General features: G+C 44.1%; 1 protein-coding gene across 1 annotated transcript in view; it reads left to right on the top strand.

Moving 5' to 3' along the window:
• Positions 1-27343, top strand: part of PDE4B (phosphodiesterase 4B) — a 1470628-nt gene that overhangs the window by 511990 nt on the left and 931295 nt on the right. The window contains exon 3 of the mRNA XM_085602355.1: positions 13364-13599. Within this exon, the coding sequence (XP_085458481.1) occupies positions 13364-13599 (236 nt within the window). The remainder of the gene's footprint in view (positions 1-13363; positions 13600-27343) is intronic.

The raw sequence follows: 27343 nt of genomic DNA, 5'->3' as shown, positions 1-27343 counted from the left end.
ACAATGTCCGCAATACAACCACCACCACGAAGATAAAACCACAACACCAAAAAACACGCAATAGGCCAAAGCTCGACGAGGAAATCAGCGATAAGCAGCGCCAGGCCTGCAACACACACCTGGCAGGGCGAAAAATCACCATAAAAGTAGAAAAAACACCCACACCCAAACTGACCTACACCCAAGCACCATGGGGGCAGCCGGAGCAGGCACAGAGGACGAGCGCAACCCCACAAGCACCCCGGATGACCAGCCCGGGACATCAGGGACAGGGAAGGGCAAGGACAAGAAGACGAGGAAGACGAAGTTCAGTCCGCAGGCGAACAGGATCATAGTCACGGAGGTGATGGAACACCATCAACAACTCTTCGTCACCTCCAACGTGTCATTGGGCACCAAAACTGGAATATGGCGAGACATCGTCGACAAGGTGAATGCTGTCGGAGAGCACAAGCGGACAATGGACGAGGTCAAGAGGCGATGGAAGGACATCAAACGGAAGACCAAGGAGAAACTCTCCGTCAACCAGAAGGCAGCAACGCAGACCGGAGGTGGGGGCCCCACGCCACAGCTCGTTCTGGATGACATGGAAGAGCTGGTGTCGACAGTCATCAGTGTGGATACTGTGGCTGGAGTCCGGGGGCCAGATACTGCTCGATAGGACACAACACAACTGCAACAGGGTGAGTGACCACCAGGTACTGGGTGGATGGGTGTCGATGGGCACGATGGCACACATGCACAAGCAAGCAGGGCACAGTACACACCCACAATGACTCTGGCTCCTCGCACAGAACCACAGACTGTCACAATGTACAAAGCCATGCTGTCAGAATGTCAACCTGTACCATGCGGCTACATACATGTGAACACATTGCAATACACCATCTCCCCTTCACATCGCAGGGGCATCGTCAACACCTCCTACAGAGCAGTCCCAGTCACTCTTCACTGATGACGAGGAGGACAACACCAGCATCGACGCACAAGCCTTCCTAGACATCATTAACCTAATCCGTGACTCACCTCCAGGATCAGGGCAGCCCAGCTACATCGAGGAGACCCCACCCACCACCCAAACCACCCCGGAGGAGGCACCCACAGCCCCGGCACCCTCCCAAGTCCCCAGGAATAACAAATGGCCTTCCAACGCTGTGTGCTGGAGGGCCAGAGGGAGACGGCTGAGCAGGTGCGGGTGGGGTTCGAACTCATGGCTGCCAAACTGGACGCCATCCTTGGGTGTCTATGTCCGCCCCATGGTCTCCAACGAGCCCTGACTGACATTGCTGGAGTCATGGCGTGGAGAGTAGAACAGCTGTCTGCTCAGAGTGGCTCCAGTGAACCAGCCGTGACCTGGCACACATGCGGAGGCTCATGGAGGACATGGTGCGTATGGAGGCGGAAAGGATGGCAGCCACCGCTGCACATCATCGAAATGTAGCTGGGATCTATCATGCCCTGCAGACCTCCATCATGGCATTGCCGCCACAAGGCGTGGCGCTGATGAATGCTGCTGCCCCCACACCATCCACATCCCCCCCTCCCCTGGTGTGTCAGTGCCTCACAGTGCGGCAGACATATCCACTCAGGCCCCTGATGTGTCAGTGGCACACAGTGCCACAGCCGGTACTGCAACACCCACGGGGGGGGCAGGGCACACATCCGGGGACGAGGCCGTGGATGGGTTTGTGATCAGGAGGCACTAGCATTCATTCCCGCCACCTGGCCTGTTTCTGTTTGGTGCCGCACATGGCCTCATGACCTTCCACTGACCCCCGATACACTCCGATGCACTCACCTTGGACAGCGACATGAACTGCCAAATCCTGTTTGATGACCAATGACACGACGACCAGACTGCGGACTGTGCCCTTCCTCTTCCGCAGTACTTGACATCCCCGGATGGACTCTGGCTGGCCCTCCACGGGCCCATATTGTGTAATGTGCTCGGCATTGCCCTGTACCGCTCCAGCTGCATAACTGCACTGGATGTGCAAATAAACATTCAGTGACGCACTACTGTGTCATGTCTTTCATCATTCATGTATGAATGTGTGGATGAATGTAGGGACAGTAAATTCCCTTGTGTCATTGATGCTCATCCTGTGGGATGCCAGTCAGAGGTTGCCACATTGCATATTGTGTACCGGGTCCCGTGAACACTACAACAGGGACACAGCATCAGTCACTTCCTTGTCCGGACATGGACTGGACCACACCCCGAGCCCACGAGTCATTGTGGCAAGCCCTGCACTGGTCCTGTGTACGGCAGGCCAGACCACTCCGATGACGCACCGAGGGGGAACCATCATTGTTACCCGTCGCAGGCGTACTCGCTGGTGGTGTGCAAGTCACTGTTCTAGTCAATTTTAAACAAAAAGGTGCCTCAGAAACCATAAATTTAGTTTTGCTTTTTACCACAGATGTCTTCATTAATTAACGGTGGGTTACCTAATTTTTTCTTCTTTTTTATACTTTTTTTACACTCAAGGTTCCTATTGTCGACTTTATTTGAGCATACCCTTGTTATTTTCTTTCTAACAAAAAACAGAAATATCTACAATATTTACATTACTTACATAAATAAAGATATTAACATCACAATAGAGATTCTTTCACGTAGATACACATATGTCTTAGCAATCAAGGTACATAACATATACAGTCACTTTGCAGCTAAAGCGTGTTAGTTTGATGACTCTTCTAGTCCCACTTATTTTAATCTACTATTGGGACATTTATTTTTTCGTCCTCAATGCACTCTATTCCCTAGGTCCTGCGGGGGTCAGAGACTATTTACACACTTCTAATTTGAGCTTATATTTTCCAGCTCAAGATGCCTAATCATTTGGCGTATTTATAGTCTCTCTCTCCCTCTCTTCCTCTCTCTCCCTTCGCTCTCTTTCGGTCATTTGATGTGCGCAGGACACACCTTCTCATCATGTTTTTGTCTTGCAGGCTGGGACCTACGGATTGTCCCAAGGGGAGCAGCCATGTGTCTTCATTAAATTTCAGTGTTCATTTTAATAAAGTTTCATTTGTTGCTTCGAAAGTGAATGTGTGCTGCTCATTTCTGTGTCAACACATGCATGTCACCAGTTGTGGTTGTGCGACGTCAGGTGGATTATTTTGTGCATGTTTAGGTGTAGCTGATGTGGCATGTCTTTGGTCGGGGGTGTGCCAGGGAGGGGTGGTCCTGGGGGTGGTGTCGGTGGGTGTTGTGGCCCTCTTGGGTGTCCAGGCCGCATGATGGGTGGCTCCATGGAATCCGTTGCCCTTCCGATGTGGCCCTGGGCTGCGTTCGATTTTGTTGTGCAGGCTGCCGACCGACTTTACACAAGGTCAAAGCAGGTGTAGACTTCCTGGTGCTAACACGCCTCATCGCCTGTTTTGTGTTTTTAAAGTAGTTCTGTCTGGTCGTTGTGAATGTTGCGGTGTACTGTTGTTGTGGCTTTTGGCACGGGACCGCCCACTCTGCATCTCATTAGCGATAGTTGCGGGGAGCCTCTGTGGCGATGTTTTTTGCGGCTGCTATTGCGGGTAAACTGGTGCTGTGAGCTGTTAACACCAGCTTGTGAATGGGGTGATAGATTTATCGCCACTTTGGCTGTGATAAAATGTTGTTGACACGGCGATAGTTCTTTGTGAATATGCGCCTTAAATTTGTACGAAATTGTAAAATATAGGCACCTTTGTAATGTTTTGAGAAATTCTTTTGACATTTTAGTAACATTTCATCACATTGCAGTTGTGAGGTGGGCTACCTTGACATCATGGGCTTTCTTTAAATAAAAATTATAAAACTTTCAAAACTCTGTGTAAAATTTGAGAAATAGACAATACTTATAAATGTTTTTACAACCTTTTCGAGTTGCAAAATGGGCTTACATAACTTTCCAGTAAGAGTGTGATACGTTGGTGCAGGAAATGCACAAGCCATGTGGAAGTAAAGTGGCACGTGTTGACTGCAGTGAAATGTCTTGCTCCAGAGACGCCAATTCAGCGTGGGTGGCTACAGGTTAAACCCCTACATTACCAAAGGTCAGAGAATTTGCTAAATACTATAAAAATGTATGCCCCATCATTGATCAGATGCAAAATGTGGTTTGTCATATGCAAATCGGTCTTGACCATGCACCCAATGGGAACAGTCCAGCCCGAACTGCCAGGCCAGGTCCTCCCTGGACTGGAAACAAGCATCCTAGGACCAGTTTCGGGGTTTCACCCCTCATCAGCCAGGATTGCTTGACTCCAGTGCCATGGAAAGTATGGGATCCACTTCTGGGCATACCCGTCCCACTCTGGGTGACAAATGCAAAAAGAGCAATTGATGGAGAGAATGCAGAACAATGTCATTCATTCACCCCAGTAGAGAGATCTGGGCCTAAATCCATCGTTTTTTGCGCCCCATGCCATTCCAGTTTGAACCCAGCCGTATGCAAATCAATCTTGATCCTGACCCTGGCTGTTTGGGCAGGTTTATCAGCAACTCTGCTATTTACTCCTGCTCCTAGCGACCCATGGTGATAGCACACATGATAAATTCTATATAACATAAGATATATAAAAAGATAATGGGGCATATGTACAAGCCCCTATCGCCACAGGAACTTCACTTTTTGTAATGTTCCCGTGGCGATAGGGGCCTTGCCTTATGTACAAGGCAGCATTAAGCCACTTAACGTGGCTTAACGCTGCCTTGTACATAAGGCACCCTTTCACGCTATGTTTAGCTTGAAAGGGACGTGCAGTGAATGTTGTGGTGGGCCACCACAACACCCACTGTATTTGACGCTGCCCCCTATGTACAACGGTGGCATACATAGGAGGCAGCGCCAAAATTAAGACCAGGAAAACCCTGGTTTTAAGATTGCGAAACGAGGAGAAATGCATTATTTCTCCTCGTTTTTGCTTTTTCCATGTGTGCTGCCTTGTGCAGCACACATGGAAAAAGCAAAATGCCATGGTTTGTTTATGTACAGGAAGGTGTCCCTTCCTGTACATAAACAAACCTTTTTTTAAAATGGCATTTTGTAACTTTCATGTGTGCTGCAAGAAGCAGCACACATGAAAGTTACAAAATAGCATTTTAGGATTGTTTATGTGCAGGAAGGGACACCTTCCTACACATAGCCAATCCTCCCCTGCACACAGACACCCTTGCATTCTGGTGCAAGGGTGCGTGCGTTGGCGTAAGTTGTTAAATTTCGCGCCAGGAGGAAATGCAAGGCTGCACTACATTCTTGTATATATGGTGCAGCCTTGCATTTCCAAAGTGGCGGAGTGTGTCGTTAAGCCCGGGATGTTAACGACACGCTCCGCCACTTCTATAGTACATATCCCCCAATGTGTTGTGGAAGCCAGTACATTGGTGTGAGGAAGTGTGGCACCAATCAACAGAAACCATTTGTAAATGTTAAAAATATATGGATACATAAGGCTTCCATGCATCCCAGTGGTGATACCTGCGACTAAAAAACAAGTGATTTAACCCAGCATTTCACTTTCATTTGCTTTCTAAATTTCATGAATGCACTGCACCCCATTTATCACTTGTGAGCATTACGTGCTCATGGAAAGCCCCTACATATCTGGTAGCTACATGTCAAGTTTAAGCGGGATATGTTCCGATGTGAGGAAGACTGGAGGAATTACAATGTTGTGGGAAAATTGCAAAAAATATGATAAAAATCATGTGCAGTGTGTTGTCTCAGCCAGCCAACTAGCGCGAGGGGTGTCTCTTAGGATGTGACTCTGGGGTGATACCTGCAACTAAACGGTACCCCAAACTAACATTTTACTGTCAGTTACTTTTCAAGCTTCCCAAATGCATTGCACACTGTTGATCACCTTTGGGCACACAGAAGCCATAGAAAACCCATGCATGTCTGGAATCCACGTGCTTAAGGGCCCTAACTACATATATATGTGGATCAATCCTTGGACAGGATCCTTTCCTATATGAGAAAGCCTCAAGGGAAATAACAAGTGTTGGAAAATACTGCTAAACATCTGACAAATGTCATGCTCAGCCGTTCTCCTTGACAGCCTATCACAGTAAGGCATTGCCAGGCTCCAGACATTCTGAGTAATATTTCCTTTGTTTGCATTCTAGGCCACATGTTACGTGTGCCCTTTTGACATATGAAAAACAATATTGAGGCTATTAAAAAAGTGAAAAATCTCTGCATTGTGCATTATATCTTCAAGTTGCAATGAAATATTTATATGGGATATGCAATATTACATAGCCCTGAATGTGCTAAAAAAGCCTATTGCTAGAATTGGTGCACAAAGAGACAAAAGAATTAAAGGCATCTAAACAGCCTAACATCAATTGTTTTGGAAAAACCTCTGGCAAAGAGGTGAGTAACCGTTTAAGCAGCCCGCAGAGCTGGATAACAATATATGTGTTGTGAGCAGCCATGCAGACACAGTGTTACATCTATGCAGGAATCTGTGCTCAGAGCAATTCCAAAACCTTCCAAACGTCACATGTTCAGAGGAGGGCTCTGCTGCACTGCTCAAAAGTGAGTTGTTGGACACCATTTGCAGCTCATGGCCGAGTGTTCTCACCTTCCCACATAAACAATGGGAGAAGAGAGGCATTTAAAAGAAACGGCATGATCTCAGCTGACTTTACATAGCAGGAGACATCAGTGTACCCAGAGAAATGTGTGGATATTCAGAAGCTTGAAAAATGATGGGAAAAGGGTTTCTCCTACCCACCTGTAGTGATATTTCTTGAAAAGTACTGATACCTTCACTTACTATCAGTGGCATGCTTCATCATCAGATGCCCGCTCGCTACTACCAGTAACTCAAGTATAGGGAGAGGATGTGGTCCCTCGGCTAGACTGCCGGCTTTCGTGCTGGAAACCAGGGTTCGTGCCTCGGGGTCGAGTCCACATCCTGTGATTCTGGGCAAATCACTTAATCTCCCCGTGCCTGAATGTTACCGGTGCTCATGTAAATCAGATGCCCGCTCGCTACTACCAGTAACTCAAGTATGTAGATGTGCCTATGGGAGATCTTAGTAGGATAGAGGCTATTTTTCTTTTTTAAATAAAGAAATAGCGTTGTTTAGATGGCATCATTTCATTTTAGATGGCATCGCCTAATCGTTCACTAATTACTGCTTTCATGACCAACATGCTACATGAGATCTATTAACCTGCAGTGTATTTATGCTTTATGATGCCAAACATGTTCTATATCTGTTGGAAAGCATGTTATCTGCCACTCCATACTTATAATCCTCATTACCTGTGTACACATCCAGTGAATTGTAATCCGCAATAATGCCTGACCAATGTTGTACAGTAAACAATCTTTTATTGTGCTACCAAAAATTTGAGAAACCAACATCCACACCCAGAGAGTAATACTTTATACTTTTGCTTCATGTAAGCTGAATGACTGCCTCTCAGAAACAGACAAGAAGGTTACAAATGGTCAGTAGATAAAACCTATAATTGCAGGCCTCTTTGCATTGTTAAAAAACGTATTTATACATGTTTTGTGCTATGCAATCCGTCAGCCAGCCCCCATTAAAGTCCCATCCACATCTGTGGTGTATCTTCCCATCACACAGTCAACACCATAACACTAAGGTGTATCAGGGAGAGATGCAAGAACTCAAAAAGTGATAATGTGCTGGTATCCCGTACAGTGGCATTCACCTGTCAGGGATAGAAAATAGTAAACCCCTCATCCTAGTTAGCAATGCTTACTAACACAACCCACACATTGTACTGATCTCATGCTGCACAGAGCAGTGGCCTCAGACCCATGGTCTTTTTGTTATCAGTAGTGCCTCATACATATTAACATATTTGTTGTGCCACATCACTGCTCACCCCTCACCGTGTGCCATTGCCAAAATAAGTGACAGGGGACAGGCAATAGTCTTACCATTTGGCCAAATATGGAAAGACCACCCAATGTGATGAAGCTCTAAAGGACAGTTGTGATTTCATTAGTCTGATTGTTATTAAAAGGCATATTGTGGTAAATGGAGTTGCAGGGTAGCCAGTAGTGAGGTGAAACAGGATCAGGTTAATTCATGTCTCAGGTTACAGGTAAAGTAGGTATGAACGAAGCCTCACCAGGAGCAGAATCCTTGATGCTCATCCCTCATACTCAACTGGCACTCCCTCAAACCATGCACACACCAGCATTGTAATTGCATCACAGTCACTCTGGCTCAGCAGCAGGGGATATAACACTAAGGGGAGAATGCATGGCAAAGATGAAGATTCCACACATATACATCAAAGCGATGCAGCATGCCAGTGGCATTGTTCTCTCTTACCATGTCGCCCAATTACAGCCAGCCCCCCTCTTCGGGTCAATCAGTTGCAGGAGACACTTAACCCTTATCATGTATACTATTCTATGCCATGTTGCGCTGTGGCTAGTGGGAGGATTTCTCTTCCCTCAAGCAACCAAAGAGAGGGCTCAACATACCTTCTCAGTGTCCAGTTCTTGACACACACATTATGTGTATATGTGTGGGCCTGCTCAGGTTTGTCATACTAATCAGACTCAGAGAGGGAAAATTGAGCCCATCTTTCTGTCTAGATGGGTATAAGGCCATTCAGCATTGAGGACGTCTGAGAAAGACCCAGGGGCAGATTTACAAGCCCCCCTCACTTTTCGTGACATACTGGTGGCGCAGGGGGCTCCTCCATAAAAAGCCACCCTGCGTGACTTTTCCTCTCCTTGTAAATACAGCCCCTTCACACGCAGCACTTTGCGTTGAAGGGGCATTCCATGGGTGTTGCTGTGGGTGTTCCCACACAACACCCATGGAACAAGACACATCAACAGATTTACGAGAAATCGTAAATCTGGAGATGCGTGTGAATGCTACGCCACTCTAGAGGTGGCGTAGCTAGGCACAACGAGGAGAAATGTTTTCATTTCTCCTCGTTTTTTCCTCTTTCAATGCGTGCTGCATTCTACAGCACGCATTGAAAGAGGAAAATGCCTGAAGTGATTGTTTTTGTGCAGGAAGGTGCCCCTTCCTGCACAAAAAAATCTCCCCACGATGCAGGCATCCTTGCACCATGGTGCAAGGGTGCCTGTGCCAGCGCATGGCTGCAGTTTGTGCGCCAGCGCAAGGGGGAGTACAGAGATGCAACATATTCTTGTAAATATGTCGCATTCTTGTACTTCGGAAGTGCTGCAGCGTGGAGCAGCCAAAGGGTTTGCAGTGCCATGCTGCGGCACTTTCTCGAAGATCTGCCCCCAGTTGGTAGGGGGATGCAAAGTTATAAATTCAGCTGAGTGGCAACTTAGCACCATTTTTTATTTTAATGTTGCAATATTTGAAAACTACATAAAGCGAGACTCTTTTTTTAATTGGTGTGTTAGCAGCCATTTGTGGGCTCTTTCCTGCTGCTGCACTGTGCAGAAGATGGGCTGAACTACTCATCGGCTTTCCCCTTCTCATTCTCAGGGAGTTAAACCCCAGACAAGTCACCCATGGGCATCCGAGTACCCAGTTTTCTCTTCTCATGTGTAAAGATCCCAATGTCATTCCCTCTCCCTGCCCGGAATTTCCATCTATGTCCTGTACTGCCTACTGCACTTTTACTTGGTGAATGTGAGGACAGGTGGAGACTACCACCCAACTACCCCCTCTCTTTCAGGAGCAGCCCAATTTATTTTCACTGTCTCTGGCCCTTTTACCTGCTGATGATTTTGCCTGCCCCTTCCCGATGGCTTGGGACCAATGAAGTGCTTTATGAAGGGTCATGCCATCCCTTCCACCTGATGCCTTCTGCTCCACATTGCAAGTTATCTTCTTGTAGATCAAAAGGCCAGTGCGTTGCTCGCAGACTTCTGGCATTACAACCTCTTTCCCCATCATCCATGCTCCAGTTCACGTCTGATGACATCACTCTGACCATGAAGGATCTTCCATTGCTCTCTATCCCCTCATGCATCATGTTCAGGGCCACTGGAATTATGTGGCAGGAGAGGGTCAAATTATGTGTGTGACAGGGTTGAGTAAATTATGCAGCAAGAAAAGGTAAATTATGTGGCATAAAGCAGCACATTTTTAGTAGAACTCCTACATAATGTGTTCATTTTTAAACTTTGTAGCATTGCCTGGGTACTGGTTGCACCTCATTAGTACAATTTTAATACCTAAATATAGCAATAAGCATCAAAAAGGTTTAGTCTAGCTTTGCAAAGAGCCTTAAAGTGCGCAGCAACATTGGGCACTGCATTTTTATGAACTTTTGAACTGTTTGTGTTAGAACAAAAGAAATCTTTTGTTAAAATCTGCAGATTATGCTGCAGATGATGGATTATGTGGCAAATGCGGCAAATCAATAATTAGGCAAAGATTGCAGCACAATTTCATAATTCCAGTGGCCCTGATCATGTTCAATCACCTTACAATTTATCATGCAAGACTGTCGTTCCAACTCCCAAAACCTCGTTCATGACCTCCCACAGGCTGTCACTATTGGTGGTATCTGTGTGGTCCCATATGATGGTAGTAGGCTTCTGCTGTAATGCAGTGAGTGGTCTGCCTGAGGATGTGGGGTGTGACTGTAAAGGTCTTATCCCAACTTGTGTGTCCCACCACGGCAACAGCCACGGCCAACACAAAGAGACACTGCCTTCTCAACCTGGGAACAGAAATTGTGTTCCTGTTTACATTTCACGGTTTACATACTCTTGCATTCCCAAAGACTAATTGCATGCTCCAGGTTGGTGTGTTTCTGTAGACTCTTCATGCAACATGTTACTGATTTATGGTGAAAAGTGTGAAAAAAGTCGCTCCTGTGTAGCTGTGTGAATTCAGCTTGTGAGTTGGCCACAATTGAGAGCTGCGGAGTTGAGGCCGAATGCAGTTTCTCACAGTTCCAGTCATAAAAGGGTCACAACGAGTCATAAAAGAGTTAAGAAACATGCTTAAAAAATCCTTGGCCTCTATGGAGAGTGTTCAAAGCAATGGTCAGGTGTGACATTTGTAAACGTGATCATACGAGAAAGTGTGGGATGAGCTGGGCAGCTGTCAAAATATTGACAGGGTGAAAGTTAAAGAAAATGCAGTGTGTACAGGTGAGTGGGTGCATTGTGTTGATGTGGGGGGAATTGGTGAAGTGAAGGAAGTCTGAGGAAGTATGTGCAGGAGAGGGTGAAAAGAGGGTGCTGAGGAAAGAGAATGAGTGTCAGGTATGAGATTGAGAGTGTCGGACAGATATAAGGATAACAAGATCATACGTTTCTAACACATAATCTGCAGAAGAGAGTTGTGTGAAGAGGGGGCGTGTTCTTTTTGTAAATATAGTGATTGCTCTATTTTTTAATCATTAGTTCACTTACAATTTAGACCATATCTGTTGGCTGAAGATGTTCAGCTACAGTGTCTGGAAAGTCTGAAAAGTTAGAAACCCCAATATTGACCCAACACTACTGTTGGTGGATGCAGGACCTACGAGAAATTATAACATTTTCATTCCTCTTCTTAACATGACAAATAATTCCTAGGAAACCGCCGCGGAGAGTGAATAAGAGCTGAATGCCCCAACGTCTGTAATGGATTGAGTGTACTGTAAATGAAGCAGGATTTGCTTTATTTATTCAGGGTCTTGTACACGGCACTTTGCACGACGAAGAGTGCCTCAATGTTCATTAGAGAGCACAAATATTCCAAAGAAAGAATTTATAGATACCCATTCACAAAAACATATTTGCAGAACAAATATGTCTGTGCACTCTTACAATAGCCCCTGTTTGAAGATAGTAGCCTTTTTTCATTTTCCAACATTCCACCTCCTGATTGGACACTTAGGGGTCTATTATGATGTCGGGGCGGATAGCCACCGCCTGTATGGCGGTGGCGATCCGCCCGACATCATCCCCCGCAAGCCTCCCATTTCCCCCCCTGCCATATTATGATGGCGGGGGGTACCGCGCCCGGTCAACGAGTCGACCGGGTGGAAAAGGGTTGAATATGGTGGTGGTGTCTGCTAGACACCACCATCCATATTACGATGTCAGCGGGAAGCAGCCTTTCGCCGCCACGGAAAGACATGCGGATTTCACAGTTGGGGGCCTGTTGTGGGCCCCCGGATGTTGGGGGGTGGCGGGAGAACATGGGGGGTACCTATGGTACCCCACTGCATTAGCATGGGCGACGTGGCAGGCACCGCGCGGTGCCTGCCATGTTGTGCATGCAAATGCACAAATGCCTTTTTTGTATTGCGGCGGATGCTGCTGACAGTACCGCCCGCCGCAATGCAAAAAATGCAGAATGCACCTGCCAGTGTGGCGGGCGCATCCTTATTGCACATGGGGGACCGCCGCACACATAGCGGGCGGTCCCATTTCCCCGGGGCGATGTCCGCCTGCCATCGTAATAGACCCCTTAATTTTGACAACAAAACTAATTTCATCATTTGTATTCAGAAATGCGATAAAATGGTAATCGTGCTTCCTCTAGGAAGATTGTGGGGTAGATTGAATTGAATCATTAGGTATCTTGAACATGGCAAGTTTGTTGCCAGCCTAACTTGAAAAAAAAATATTTGTAATTTGAGCCGAATGATGCTAGTCATTGCAAAGTTGGCTCATGATCAACAAAAATAAGGTTTGAGCGAATTCACTGAGGCATTTTGGAGTATGTAAAGTAGTACTCCTGTAGTAGTATTTTACTTACTCTTATTTGTCTTTCTGAATTGGCCCCAGAGCCTCTAAAAGTGGAATAACATTGGAATATTCAGGAGCGATTCCACATGCATCTGATTTAAACAGAAAGGATTGTGGCCTCTTTGCACTGTTATTAATAAGGGAGTTGGACATTTCGGGGCTGATTCACAAAGGCCTCTATCATTATGTATTATTCAAGAAAACAATCAAGCTCGTAGTCTAAAATAAATACACAGATCTCAGATGTACTCCAAACACACAAGTCTACCTTGAGTTATGCTGCAGGTAGTGGATGATAGCGACATTTCAATGCTGAGGTCGAAACAAATTACGGTTGGAGATTGTGTCTGAGGAAAGACGATGATTCAATCAGGGTATGTGGCCTAAAGCAAGTAAAAAATATGGCAAATGCTGGGGAGTGACCGCTGCATAATCTATTTGCACAATACCCCTCCAGGGATCACCTAATGGCAGTGTTGCACTGCTCGTCTGCTTCAGAAAAGCTGTACCTTTCAATGTTACCAGTTTGAGAATGTCAATATGCCCTTTTCTGTTTCACAAAAAAACAAGCATTGTGCTGTGGAATTCCACACTGATTAGCTTACTTTTATGAACTCACCCAAGGGCTAATTCCATGATTTTCGTTTTTTTCCTTTAATTTGTTTTTGTTTTAATTTGTGTTTTTTAGAATACAATGCTTTATGTGGAACGTGGACTACCAAAGTCATCGAGTACAAATAACTGCGCGGGAATAGATCTATGGAGGGGGAGAAGATGCTGCTCTGGTGGACTGCAGTTACCTCCCTTGCATCAAAGGCAGATGGAAGGAGCAAGAACGCCAGAAGACGACGGTATGCTGAGGCCTACAAGTCTGATGCTGACGGTGCCACCGAGAATCGCCATCACTCCAACAAGACAGACCTGGTAAGCACCATCTATGAGCTACAAGAAAAGAATGCAACTTTGTCTAATTAAGAATTATTACACCAAACAAGCAGAGGTGACTGATGTCAAAGCATGACCCAATGCCATCACGGAATCACTGCTTCATAAACATTAAGTCTTAATTGTTTATTACTGCAATGAAACTACATGGACATTTGATGCAAGAAAAATTCTGATTTCTTTTTGAGGAGTTTGTGAACAATGATTTTGGTGCGATAGATAAAAGACTTCTTTAAGGACCTGGGGGCATATTATCAAGAAACGGCGTTAAAATTATCACCGCTTTAGCGGCAGAAAACTGCCGCTAGAGCGGCGATAATGGGCTTGATAATTATATGCCCTTGAGAATTCCCATAGAAGCCCATGTTCTGGTGTCAACATGGGCTTCTATTGGAATTCTCTGCAGCATATTATCAAGACCATTATCGCCGCTTTAGCTGCAGTTTTCGTACGATAAAGTGGCGATAATTATAACGCCGTGCTTGATAATATGCCTCTAGTTTTTTAGGTTTTGCATGCACAGCGCTTGCAGCAGGTGCAGTAGCACCGGTGCCCTGGGGCGTACGGCGCCTACTCAAATGCAGTTGACTGTATTTGATTATCCTCTGTGTATGTGATGTTTTTTGGGTGGGGGAAGGGGTAGGGTCTTTCGCAAAGATCTTTGCAAACTGTTGCAGTATGTTTACCTGGCAAAGTGCTTGATTCGATCAATTGTCATAGAACGCGCGCACTTAGGAAAACGTGAGGACTTCATTCACCTTTAAGGATGCCACTTCCGTGTTTTTTTGTTCCAGGAGCTACCAGGTTTGAACCGGTAATCACGAGCGCCTCTCGAGTTCTCTATTTTTTTTCATAGCAATGCTAGCCCCAGACTCAGGGGCATATTATCAAGAAACGGCGTTAAGATTATCGCTGTTTTAGCGGCAGAAAACTGCCGCTAAAGCGGTGATAATGGGCTTGATAATATGCCCTTGAGAATTCCCATAGAAGCCCATGTTCTGGTGTGAAACTGGTCTTCTATTGGAATTCTCCAGGGTATATTATCAAGCCCATTATCGCCGCTTTAGCAGCAGTTTTCTGCCGCCAAAGCGGCGATAATTTTAACGCCATGCTTGATAATATGCTCCACAGTTAGTTGTGGTGATCTGCTTAAAAGGGAGTACTTTCGATGTTTTGAATACGTATTATTTGATTTCAGAGTATGCATTCGCACACAGTTACAATCTCTACAAAATATTGTCTAAATCAAATGAAACATTTTAGGGCCAAAACCTCAAGAATGTTTTTTCTCCCTTTGAGGCAAGTGCGTTTTGTTAATTTGGACAAAAAATCATATTTAAGGATAAACAAATAACTTTTGATAAATGGGTAAAGTTGGATATATGCCCTGAGTGAATGCTTCTGAAATTGACGTTCGATTGCATTAGCTTTGTCTTGTGCAGCTTTCACCAGACCTTCACTGGGACTAACTCACATTCATTGGTAGGATCTGGGCTGACCCTGGAAAACAGAGGGGCATATGTGCAAGGGAAGTGGCTGAGTAAGAGGTTAGCCTTCTTGGCTTAACGCCTCACACCGCCACTTCAGAAACGCAGGCTGCACCATATTTCCAAGAATATGGTCCAGCCCTGCATTTCCCCCTGCGCTAGTGATAACGTCAGATTCTACTATAGATCTCACTAAGAATCCTCGGCCGACTGGACCTTTGTTAACTGCTGAAAAGTGGAAAGGGGAAAAAACCAATACATTCAGAACTAGACAGCATGGACCAATCAACTTAAACTCGGAAAGGATCACTGACTATGAATTCCAGTTTAGGGGTTTTATTACAAAGCCAACAATAACTGAACATACAAGCACCTCATGACGAGGTTGAAGAAATACATAGGCACTAATACAAAGTTCATTCTACATATTAGCCTAATCCAATGCAGCATAAAAAGAAGGAGCAACTCCAAAAATTCTAAACAAGCAATAACTGCTCCAACATCTAAATTAGTCTTCATTAGTTGCTGCAAAAGAAATCCGTTAATCTGTCCCTACACTATCACTATAGTGGCATCCCTACTTAGCATTTCCCAGGCAAGATCAAGAAAAGGTGTCAGCTCGTGAAGACTTCCTAAGAAGTACACTCACTTTGTAAGGGTCAGTAGCCAAAGTTACAGAGTTCGTTCTAAGTCTTCCTTCTAAGAATCAATCCCTTCCTTCTGAGTCTGTAATGCCTCTCTGCTAACTCATCCCTTGGGGCACTGTCCCTAATACAAAATGCACAATTGATAGAACACACCCCTGAAACACCTCCTCCGGCCAGGCACCTCTCGTAGGTAATTTTCCACCAAAACTTGTTCTCCATCCAGCAACGGTTGGAACGTCCTTGAGTCTCAGGCTTCTTCAGCAAGAAAGAGTATCGGCTCCCAATTATCGACATTCCAGTATACTTTTTTGCAGGCCTCCTCCATACCTAACTCCTAAAACAAAAGGCGTCAGTCTAACTAACGAGAACTGTGTCCTTGCACCTGCAACAGAAGCATGAGAACAGAACAACCTTCACGCACATGAATTTCGCTGACTATCTCCAAATGAGGGCTTTACCAGGGACAATGCATTTCAGGCCTACATAATTCAGCTAATATAAGAAAATGAATAGGCCTTTCATTGCAAAACGTTAACATTCATTTCGGCCTTTACACATCAGGAATTACACGCATTAATAAATGTTGTATCTGCAAGCACTACATTTCATCACGTTAAAGCACAATTAATCATTTCTACATGTGCAGACTTTAATATAGTGCACGTTTAAATCTAATGCATTACATTACACGTGAACTACTTCATTAAGCATTTGCAATGAACATCGAGGATTTCATAATTCCATTTAAATGCAATTCTACTTTTTTCGAATGCCAACTGCATTCTAACACTTCATTTTCCATTGATTATTACGACAAAAATGACTAACTAATATTATCTTACACAAGATTATATGCGAGTACGGACTATTCATGATTATGAAGCACCCCTACAATTTTCAGAATATCATGACGCTCTATCACTAGCGCTACACTTCACAGCCTACCGCCAACGCAGGCACCCTTGCACCAAAGTGCAAGGGTGTCTGCATGCAGGGGAAGATTGTTTATCTGCAGGAAGGTCCGCCTTCCTGCACATTAACAATATTTAAAGGCCATTTTGTAACTTCCATGTGTGCTGCTTAATGTTACAAAACCGCATTTAAAAAAAAATGATTGTTTATGTGCAGGAAGGGGGACCTTCCTATACATAAACAATCACTGGCCTTTTGCTGTTTTCATGTGTGCTGCACAAGGCAGCAAAAATGAGAAGAAACAAAACATTTCTCCTCGTTGCGCCAGCGTAAGACCAGATTTTCTCTGGTTTTAATTCTGGCACTGCCTCCTGTTTACGCCTCCCTTGTAACTAGGGGGCAGTGTCAAAATCAATGGTTGTTGCGGTGGAACGCCCACAGCAACACCCATTGCCCTCCCCTTTCATGCTAAGCATAGCGTGAAAGGGGGCCTTATTAACAAGGCTGGGTTAAGCCACGTTAAAGGGCTTAACGCTGCCTTGTAAATAAGTCAAGGCCCCTAGCGCCATCACAACATCACTGAAAGTGACGCTGTGGTGGCGATAGGGGCTTGTAAATATGTCCGTAAATGTCTTAACCCCTTCTGTGCCACGCCCTTTCCCCCTCCTGTGCCGGGCGTTTAATTAGTGGGTTGGGTTCATGACGAGATAGTCTCGTCATGGGCACAGCGCGACCGTGCTCCATGACGAGACTATCTCGTCATGGGCACAGAAGAGGTTAAAATGAACCTGTTGGATCTCAATCAGCTTTTTGAAAATTACAAGAGTTTGGTATTGTTTTGCAAAGTTGAGTATTTACAGGAAAGTGGTCTGTGTTTTCATGCGCTCTCCATATGAAGATAAACCTGTTGAACACAATGAGTACTGAAGTGGTGGCCATTGAGAGGAACACCTGCCATGCAAGCACACTTCACAGAATATTCAACCCCACTCGGCGATGCTGTGTTTTCAGTCCATTTGTAAAATCATCATAGCTGGATAGGTATAAATGCAAATTGCCTCCATGTATTTCAGCATCTGAATAGATCATGATTGCATAACTCTCACCCTCAGATGTGCAAATGGCTTCCCAGATTCCAGATTTTGGAGGGACAGTACACGCTTTTGGGAAAAAAGTTTGAATTTGTCTTTACAATTCCTACATGTTCTCCTTTTCATATAAAATGCTTGCACAATCTCTTGTATTTGAAAACAAATATCTTAAAAGGGACTTACAGCCCGCCCATTACTTACCCGGTGCTTACCATTGGTTGGCTCCCACATTGCTTTTGTTTCCTTGATTCTGTTTTTTTTATTTATTTTTTATTTCAATCCATAACATGTTCACAAAAATTAGAAAATGTCATTAGCCATAAGGATATTCCATGTTACATCGGCATAAAAATCAATATTTAAATACAACATTCTGATGTATGCAAAGGAATAAATAGGGTTATGTTAATTAAAAAGTATATGTATAAATAAGAATTTACTCTCTATCCATTCATGTGATCAATCATTGGGCCCCATATTTTTAATCCCAATTTCCGACCTACGTGGTCCCTTAAGTAAGTAGAGACTGTATTCAAGATTAAAAAAGAATAGAATCTAGCTCTCCACATCTCAAAGGAGGGGGGTTCTTTTTGAAACCACGAGGAGGCTATACACAAACGTGCCACTGCCGTAGCCATGAAGATCAACAAACAGAATTTATGAAGAGGTTGTCCAATTATAGCCCCCTCCTCTATAATTAATAACATTGTTATCGGACTGAAATGAATTTCCAACCCGGTCAGCAAGACCAGGAAAGTTTCAATTTCCCCCAACAACTGCCTAAGACAAGCACATGTGTAAAAAATATGGAAAATATCAGCCTGGAGAGCCCCACATCTAAAACATTTCCCATCATTTGTCCCTCCATTTATACATTCTAGCTGGAGTGTGGTACAGATCAAATACAGTCGCAATATGCTGAGCTTTCAGATTAGCTGAGACCAATATATCCTCTGCAAGTGCAATTGATTCCTCCACCAATGCCCCCTGCATTGCCAACCGCTTGTTCTATTTAGCATTTTGCACCTCTAAATCCTCCTGCTGCAGCTCAACTAGAGACTTATATAAAACACCAATCCGATCATTTTGCTACATAGCCTCTATCAAGAGGTTTCATTCTAATCCCCTATCCTTCAGCTTCCTACATAACAAATAATGAATTTGCAAAAAAACTGAAGTTTTTGGGAGATGATACTTTCCAGCTAGTGCTGAATATGTAGAAATACCTTTATGACTGTAAAAGTCACCAATAACATTTATCCCCTTGCATCTCCATCTGGCTGCGATGTATCCCAAAAAATAGGGGGCAGCACAGTCAAAGCGGCCGTGGAAGTATAATAACAAACCACATCAATCTGAGAGCCTCTCGTACCGCTTTCCAAACTTTAAAAGCTGCCATCACAACCTTAAAATGTTTTTTTATAGTAACTTGGCTCAAGCATCTTATATAAGCAACATTTGGCCTCTGAGCCAAGCAGCACCTAGTAGATAGAGGGGGCTTTTGCAATGTTGCCGACATCCTCCCCAGTGAGTAAAATCTGCATATTTTGCAGCATACAGGCATAATAATAGAATGAAAAATTGGGGCCTGCCCACCCACCTCGCATATGCGGTAATGTCATGAATTTCATTGCACTGCGGCTGTACCCGAGTCAATTTAAGCGGTATAGATCTAAAATAATAAAGAACCTTAGGTAATACGTTCATTTTGAGCACATTACACCTTCCTACTAATGATAAGTGGAGAGATTCAATCCTATCTAGTTGCTTTTCAATTCCAGTCAACAAAGGACTCCAATTAGCCTGTCTCAATTGTTTCAAGCACACCTGTATCCTAATGCCAAGATATGTAACTTCATCAGTAATTCTGGGATCACCACTAACAGTTGGGGTAGTACAGATGACCTGCGTTTTAGATGCATTATGTTTATAGCCTGATGCCAACCCATACAGGTGAGCTAACAGTTCTATCTCAGGGATGGCAGTTTCCGGTTCGGAGGTTACAACAGCAATGTCGCCCTAAAACATTCCTGTCGGCAAAGCTCGGTTTGAACGTCAGGCTTTCCTCCAGTATATTTAAAAGTGGATTTATATGTAAAGCAAATAAGAGCAGGAAACAGGGATATCCCTGCCTTGTACCCCTAGAGATGGCAAACAGCTCTGATTCCAAACCCATCATACAAATCCTAGCTGCATGGGTTCTATACATAACCTGGATAGCTTTGATAAAGCCCCTCCCAAATCCCAGATGTCGCAGGGTCACCCATTAGAGCTCCCAGGATACTCCGTCAAATGCCTTTTTGGCATCCAACAAGACCAAGCCTAGTGTGGCGCGCTGCACGCTGGCAGGATCCAGTAATGTTACCAGCCTATTAACATGATTGACCGTGCATCTACCGAGTATTAACCCGTGCTGTTGGATGGAGACCAATGGAGTGATAACTCTGGCTAAGCGCATAGCCAATATCTTAGCACAGATTGTCCCATCAACATTCAAGAAAGAGATTGGTCTATAAGAAGGCAGCGCCTACCCACCCTGTGCCTCTTGAAATGAGGCCAGCATGTCAGTTTTTAATTCAGAAAAAAAGCTTTATACACTTCAAGTGGGAGTTTATCTGGACCAGATGCCTTCCCCTTGGCCAATGAGTTTATTTTTTCCTCTAATTCTTCCATTGTAAAGGTATATCCATCAGGTACGATTCTTCATTAATCAACCTTTACCTACAATTATTCTGCAATAAAGTTTTCCCAGTCTGGCAGTCGGGATTTAATTCCGTGTAGAGTGCCATCAGTTCTATATAATTTGGGGCAGATTTACAACCGGTGCATTACGTTGCGTGACGCACCGGTGGCACAGCCTGCTGAGTGATATTTACAAGCACAGGTAAAGTCACCCTGCGTGACTCAACCTGTGCTTGTAAATATCCCCCCTGTTCACGCAATGCATTGTGTGGTAGGGGCGAGACATAGGTATTGCTGTGGGTGTTCTGGGATCAGTTAATCTGGAAATGCGTCAGAATACTATGCCACCTTAGGGGTGGCGTAGCGAGGTGCAACGAGGAGAAATTTTTCATTTCTCCTCGTTTTTTTCCTCTTTCAATGTGTGCTGCACACATTGGAAGAGGAAATCACCTCAATTTATTGTTTTTGTGCAGGAAGGTCCCTTCCTGCACAAAAACAATCTCTCCATGACGCAGAAATCCTTGCACCATGGTGCAAGGGTGCCTGCACCGGCGAATGGCAGCAGTTTGTGCGCCAGCGCAGGGAGAAGCACAGAGATGCAACATATTGTTGTAAATATGTTGCATTCCTGTGCTTCAAAACGAACACAGCGTGGCGCAGCAAAATGAGTTGCAGCACCACGCTGCCTTAGTTTCTTGTAGATCTGCCCCATTATATTTACATGCTATTCCTTTGCTCCAATGTAGGTTAATCTTAGCCTTACAGCAGGCTACCTCAGTTTCAAGTCTCGTGATCATTGAGGAGGCACTGCATCTGAATTTTAAGTTGTTTCTGCTTATAGAGCCAAAACTAAGAGCCCCCCCCCTCCAAGCCCGGGCTTAAAGGCGTCCCATACCAGCGGGCACAACGTTGAATTATGGTTCTCCTCAAAATATTCCCTAATCCATTGTTTAATATGACTGATAAAAAGTGAACTGTACAAATGTATCTTATCAAACGAAAAAGTCCTTAGAGGTCCAAGATTGCCTTTAACTGGAATATCTAACAACAGAGGGCCGTTAGCGGAGGTTATCCTAGGGCACACTGGAATTTTCGACCCTGAAATTAAAGACCTAGGGCCCGATGTAGGTAAATATGAAATACCGATTCCTAAATACCGAATTTTACCGATTCGGTATTTAGGAATCGGTATTTCATATGTAGCTGAAAATTCGGTAAAAAATACCGAATCTGTAATATTCGTTATTACCGAATCGGTAATACCGATTCGGTAATAAGGAATCACCTTCCCATTCATTCCTATGGGCCTGGAGGCCCATAGGAATGAATGGGAAGCCATTCACTATTACTGATTCGGAAAATACCGAATCGGTAATAGGGGGAGCATATTCAAGGCTGGCAGGGTGTCACATTGACACCCTGTTGCACCCCTGAATCGTGCATGTGTGCACATGTGGCACACATACATGCCCTAAGGGCATGTATGTCTGCCACATGGCACCTTGAAAAAAGCAAATTATTGCTTTTTTAAAGGTATTCGGTATTTACCACCAACTTGTAGTTGGTGGTAAATAACGAATCCTGAATGCAAAAATGCACTCACTTGAGTGCCTCCTACATAGCTTTTAAGGATTCGGTATTTTACCGATTCCTTAAAATAAGGAATAAATTAGCAATTTTCGGCCGTTACCGACCGGTATTTAGCTACCTACATATGGCCCCTTGACATGAAAAAATAATCTAATATAACAAACTTATTATGTGGGTATGAAAAAAATGTGAAACCAGGGTTCGGGTGTTTCAATGTAGACCACACATGTACAAGCCAATGGTCAACTGACAACTGCTGTAACATCTTGAAAACCTTTGGTTTCCTGCCCCTATAACTAGTGACCTCTGGGTATGCTATCTGGATGTTATATGAATGTTAAAATCACCACAGACAACCAGGGGTGTAGGCCATGATGCTAATTCTACATTTAGGCCTTCAAATACTCTTGGCTCATCCAAGTTCGAACCATATACTGAGCATACAACAAACTTGGCATCACCTGCCCAGCATTCAGCTACAGTCCACGACCGTATTTATCTACCTAGCCCTACCCGTACCCTGTATACTTGCTGCCACTAGGATAGCCACCCCCAGGTTTTTGTACCTTGTTGAGTCACTGCAATTACGTATACCAAAGCCCAGCTAAAATGCTGCATTTATCCCACAGAATGTGGGTTTTCTGTATACAGATCACATCAGGTTTCATCAACCTGAGCTCAGCCGCCACCCACTGCCTTCTGACTCTATTATTCAAACCATGTACATTAAACACACAAATGCGTACCCCATGAGTAAAGAACCTATCCTCCATTGATCACTTCAAAAACATTCCACTGGCTAACCCACCTAAGCTTCAGGATTTGCATATAACCATCAAGTAACCACATGTTATGGATTAAATTTCTAGACCAACCCCCAATCCAAAGCCCCCAGTGCTCCCCACTCCCAACACCCATGTCCTCACCCCACCCCTGTAGACCCTCCACAGGGGTCTCTACCTGCTCCACACCTCCATCCCCTCCCAAACACAAGGCAATAGGACTCAAGGTCCTGGGAGATGAAAAGCTCACTAACTACCCGGATCTCCCCCTTCCTCTTATTTGTCTATATTACTCTAACTACCCCTGCCCACCTAGAGTGACTGTAAGTATTCTTTGGCTTGCACTTCTGAAAAGAAAAAACGACTCTGCCCATTATGGATTATCTTCAACTGTGCCGTATTCAGATGGAAGGACTGAGCACCATTGCCCTAAAATAGTGGGATTAACTGTCGAAACTGCCAGCGTTTTTCGGGTCTAACAAAGAACTCACTCCCCTTCCCAGATCTCTTCTTATCTGGTCGCATCAGTTCATAGATCCTCCTGGCAAGCTAAGAAGTTATTTAAACAGATCAGAATTGCCCTGGGTCTATGAGTGGTTTGTACCTGTCTCACCTATTGCTTAAAGGGGACTCAATATGCTCTCTGTATTTCCTGATTGCACTTCTATTGAGAGAGTTTAGGAAGGACTTCCACAACGAGGTCAGCAATACATTTTCTCACATCCTGTCCGTCAATGCTCTCCGTATTCCCAGAACTCTAAGGTTATTCTGTCATTGGTGATTCTCCAAATCCATAAATTTCCATTCTGTGTCCTCTTTCTCAGAGCGCATCACCTCTGTTAATGATTTTTGAGAGGCCAGTTTATCTTCCAAAGTTGAGATCCGTGCTTCTCTTCTGCTTCTGCTACATTGATCCTTTCCTCAAATTAAAAACAGGCTTTGGCGACGCACCTTATAGAATTGTGCAATTTTCGACAGGCTCCATGCGTCCTGTGGCTCTCTGTTCGAGTCTCTTCTCTATGAGCCATTATACTTTGATGGATCATAGCCGAGGATATTTCCTCAGGTTCCTCCTGCAGTAGCTCTTCCGGAAGATTAGCCAAGGGCCCACCGGAGGCTCCAAGCCCAGATATGAAGAGTAGTCCCATTGCAAGGCAGCTGCTTCCCCAGATTGTACATCTCCCACAAGCATCTCATTTCTCTTTCCGTACCGTTGCACAATCATTTCCTGATTTACCACCAGGATCATCTTCAAGCTGTATGCTGCTAGCTTCACTCCAGCTGCTGCTGGGCAACTCTCCTCCAGGGCCTGGTTTAGAATTAAAAGGGGACTCATCTCCTGATGAATTAGAAGGATACGACACAGAAATAAAGGTGTCTCCAGAATCTATCTCTTTTACAGTGCTTTGATTGCCAGTGTGGCCCTTTGCCCCCTGCTTATCATGGATCAATACTTTAGATATTTTTCGTTTCTTTGTATAAGATCTTTGTACAACTATACCATTTGGCTTACTGGGCTCATGTACACTCACTGGGTGTGCCAACGTCCAATACAGTACGGGAAGAAACTTGCCCATGTCCAGTATTACCCCTAGGTCTGCCATCCGAAATTAAAGCACCAGAACCAATTTCACTGTTGTTATATTTAGCCTGTTTGCCTCAGATATCGTTATGCAGCGGGGCAGCCTCAGCTTTCTGATCAGGCTGCCCGGCCTCCATAGGTAAGTACCGCTTAGAGCCCCCCCTCCATCATCCTGACATGGCGGGGTGGTATCCAATTCAGATTTGTTTTGCAATGGCATAGATAATTGGGGCTTTTTCTGTTTAAAGGCGGAAAACAGTAGCGAGATGCCTTTCTTTTTCCGCTAAAGCTGAAGCTTCCAAGGTGCTGGCATCACCTTGCAGAGAACCAGAGCTTCCCTTGACTGTCATGCATCATGCAAGGCTTCCTACCTCTCGTGGCTTTGGGAAGCATTGCAGTTCTGGAAGCCACTGCGTCCACAGTGACGCAAGCAGCAGTGACACCCACAAACACACCAGGTGACACGTGAGCCCTGGAAAGTCCGCAGGAAAGACAGCACCTGAAGGAACACACCAGTAATCTGGATCATCCCAGGTAAGAGCAGGCTAGTGGGGCAGGGCACTCAAAAAGGTCCTAAGAACATCCCTGAGGAGTAGGGAGGGTCCGGGAGCAGCAACCTCTTGTCCGACATCGCGGGCACCATCTTGCCTCCCTATGAACATGATATTTTCCTGGGAAAATCACTTAGACACCTAAAGTAAAGAAAATAATAGCACTAGAAAGCAACCCTTATTGACCATGTCATAGTGCTATTATTTACTTCACTTTCAGCCATGTTGCACAGCAGGGCGATCGCTGCTGTACAAACGTCTAAAAACATTGACAAAGATAATTGGCATAGGCAAAACCTATTGGCTTTGCCAATCCTTCTCACTAAGAGTAGGCTATAATGATTACTGAAGGACTTTATTGAACGGAATACTTGAAGACGGGTATGAAAATTACTGGAACCTATTGAACTATCTTGTGGGCAGGGATGTGCACATTTAAAAAATTGCCAGCCGAGATTTGTAGTAGGCAAATCATTTTCTTAGCCAAGTTAAAAATCCTTTGAACTTCCCACAACTTCCACTGTGTCTAAAGGTACCAGCAAAACAAAATGTAGTCAGTAACAATTTTGATAAAGCCAAGGTTTTGCTGCATTTCTATCCCTCAAAACACAATTGTATTGGAGGGCTTTCACCTGCTACTTTGTAAAGTTCAATAACTTTGTGAAGATATAAAAACACCATGGAGTTTGTGGAAGCACAGTTCTTCTGTTTTCCACACCCCTGCCTAGTAGTCTTACCGAGCAATACTTCCACCTATCAGTACATTGCATGGTGATGTTCAATGGGAGATTTGCTTACAGATAGCTAAGCTCAAGTTATTTACAATGGAGAGTTAAATTGTTCATTACCTGCTTGTTGTTTTCAAAGCTCTTACATTACCAGATTCTATGTGTGGGTATCTCCCCCAGTGATGCTCATCCTGTTCACCTTTTTATGAATCCAGTACTACAGAAAGCAGTGTGCAGAGCAAAATCCTGGATGAGATAAACTGCTCATACATGGAATTGAGAAATTTAAATCTCTAGGATTTGAGTTACTCAGATTGAGGTTAAATTCATTAATTAACATAGAATGCAATTCCATGTTAATTAAGTTATTTTCTAGAATTGTATTGATGGATTAGGGATAGATGATGAGAAAAATGAGGTGCATTATAGTTTCCTCCGACTGATTTGCAGATGAAATCCCAAAGTCATCTTGAAGAGAGTCTACTTAGTGCTTCTTTTTAGTGCCACTATCACGTTAGAATAATATTGGATGTATTTGACAGGGTGAATATCCCAAAATATGGAAAGAGTGACAGCGTCAGTGCTACAATAGTCATCCATTTGCCAGCACAATCTTTGTTTCATTTAGTTTGTTCTAAACACATAACATGTTGTCCATGTTAGTTTGGAGGTTGTGAAGGAATAAGGCAAAATCCCACGCTAAGGAAATAATAAGATGCTTAAGGATGTTTTTAGGCTATTCTTGCAAGTGAAGAAGGAGCTGTGTAGCACAGAACAATGGGATGTTATTCCAAAGAAAAGAAATAGAGACTATTGTGTGCACATTCCCATAAACCTCTCAAATGTACATTTCAACCATCTACAAAGAACCATAATGTTGCGAGTCCACACAGTTAGAATTCCACCATAATCATTGGTAAAGCAGTCAGCTATTGGTTCGAAAATCAAAGGTTTTATGGATACAGATAGAGATGAGAGTATAATGCTCAAGTTTAATGTGTAATTGTAGGGGAGGTATTTTACTTTATCACTTAAGAAATGTGTACTTCTTCAAATCAATATTGTGGATGGGCAGTAAAATAGTTTCCCTGTTACAAGGTAAGATAAAGATCCCCAATGTCTTATTGATTAATAACTATGTAATGTGCTGTTAGCAGTGTTTGTTTCCATACCTATGGATCATCTTCAAATCTTGGTTTAGAAAGAAAACATCTTACTCTCAGTCCTGACAGGATTTTACCCTGTTTTCTCTACTAATGCACAAGTATAACAGTGTCAACGCATAAGGCCTGATTTACTTAATCAATTTCAAATGTAAGTTCCTCTAAAAAGTACTAATATAATATTTTATGATTGGAAATTCTTGCTTCCAATTTCTACATTTACATTTGTAAATCGAATGATTCAGATATAACATTGCATCAAAATGTTCTAATGATATGGCTTTGTAAATCCATGACCAGGGAAAGGGAGTGGCAGTCTATCAGGATGTTGTGGAAATTTGGGGAACACCCATAAACCTGTGAGTTTAGAAGTATTAACACACTTTTGAACATTCCACCTCTGGGTGTAATTGGGGATATACTCCTGTCAAGAGTAGAAGTAAGACCCTATTACAGGTGGGAATGTGGGAGGAAACACCCCAAAAACTGGGGGAGGATTCTGCAGACC

Source organism: Triturus cristatus, chromosome 4_2 (assembly GCF_964204655.1).
Source record: "Triturus cristatus chromosome 4_2, aTriCri1.1, whole genome shotgun sequence".
NCBI lineage: Eukaryota > Metazoa > Chordata > Amphibia > Caudata > Salamandridae > Triturus > Triturus cristatus.
This window is presented reverse-complemented; position numbering and strand designations above follow the sequence as displayed.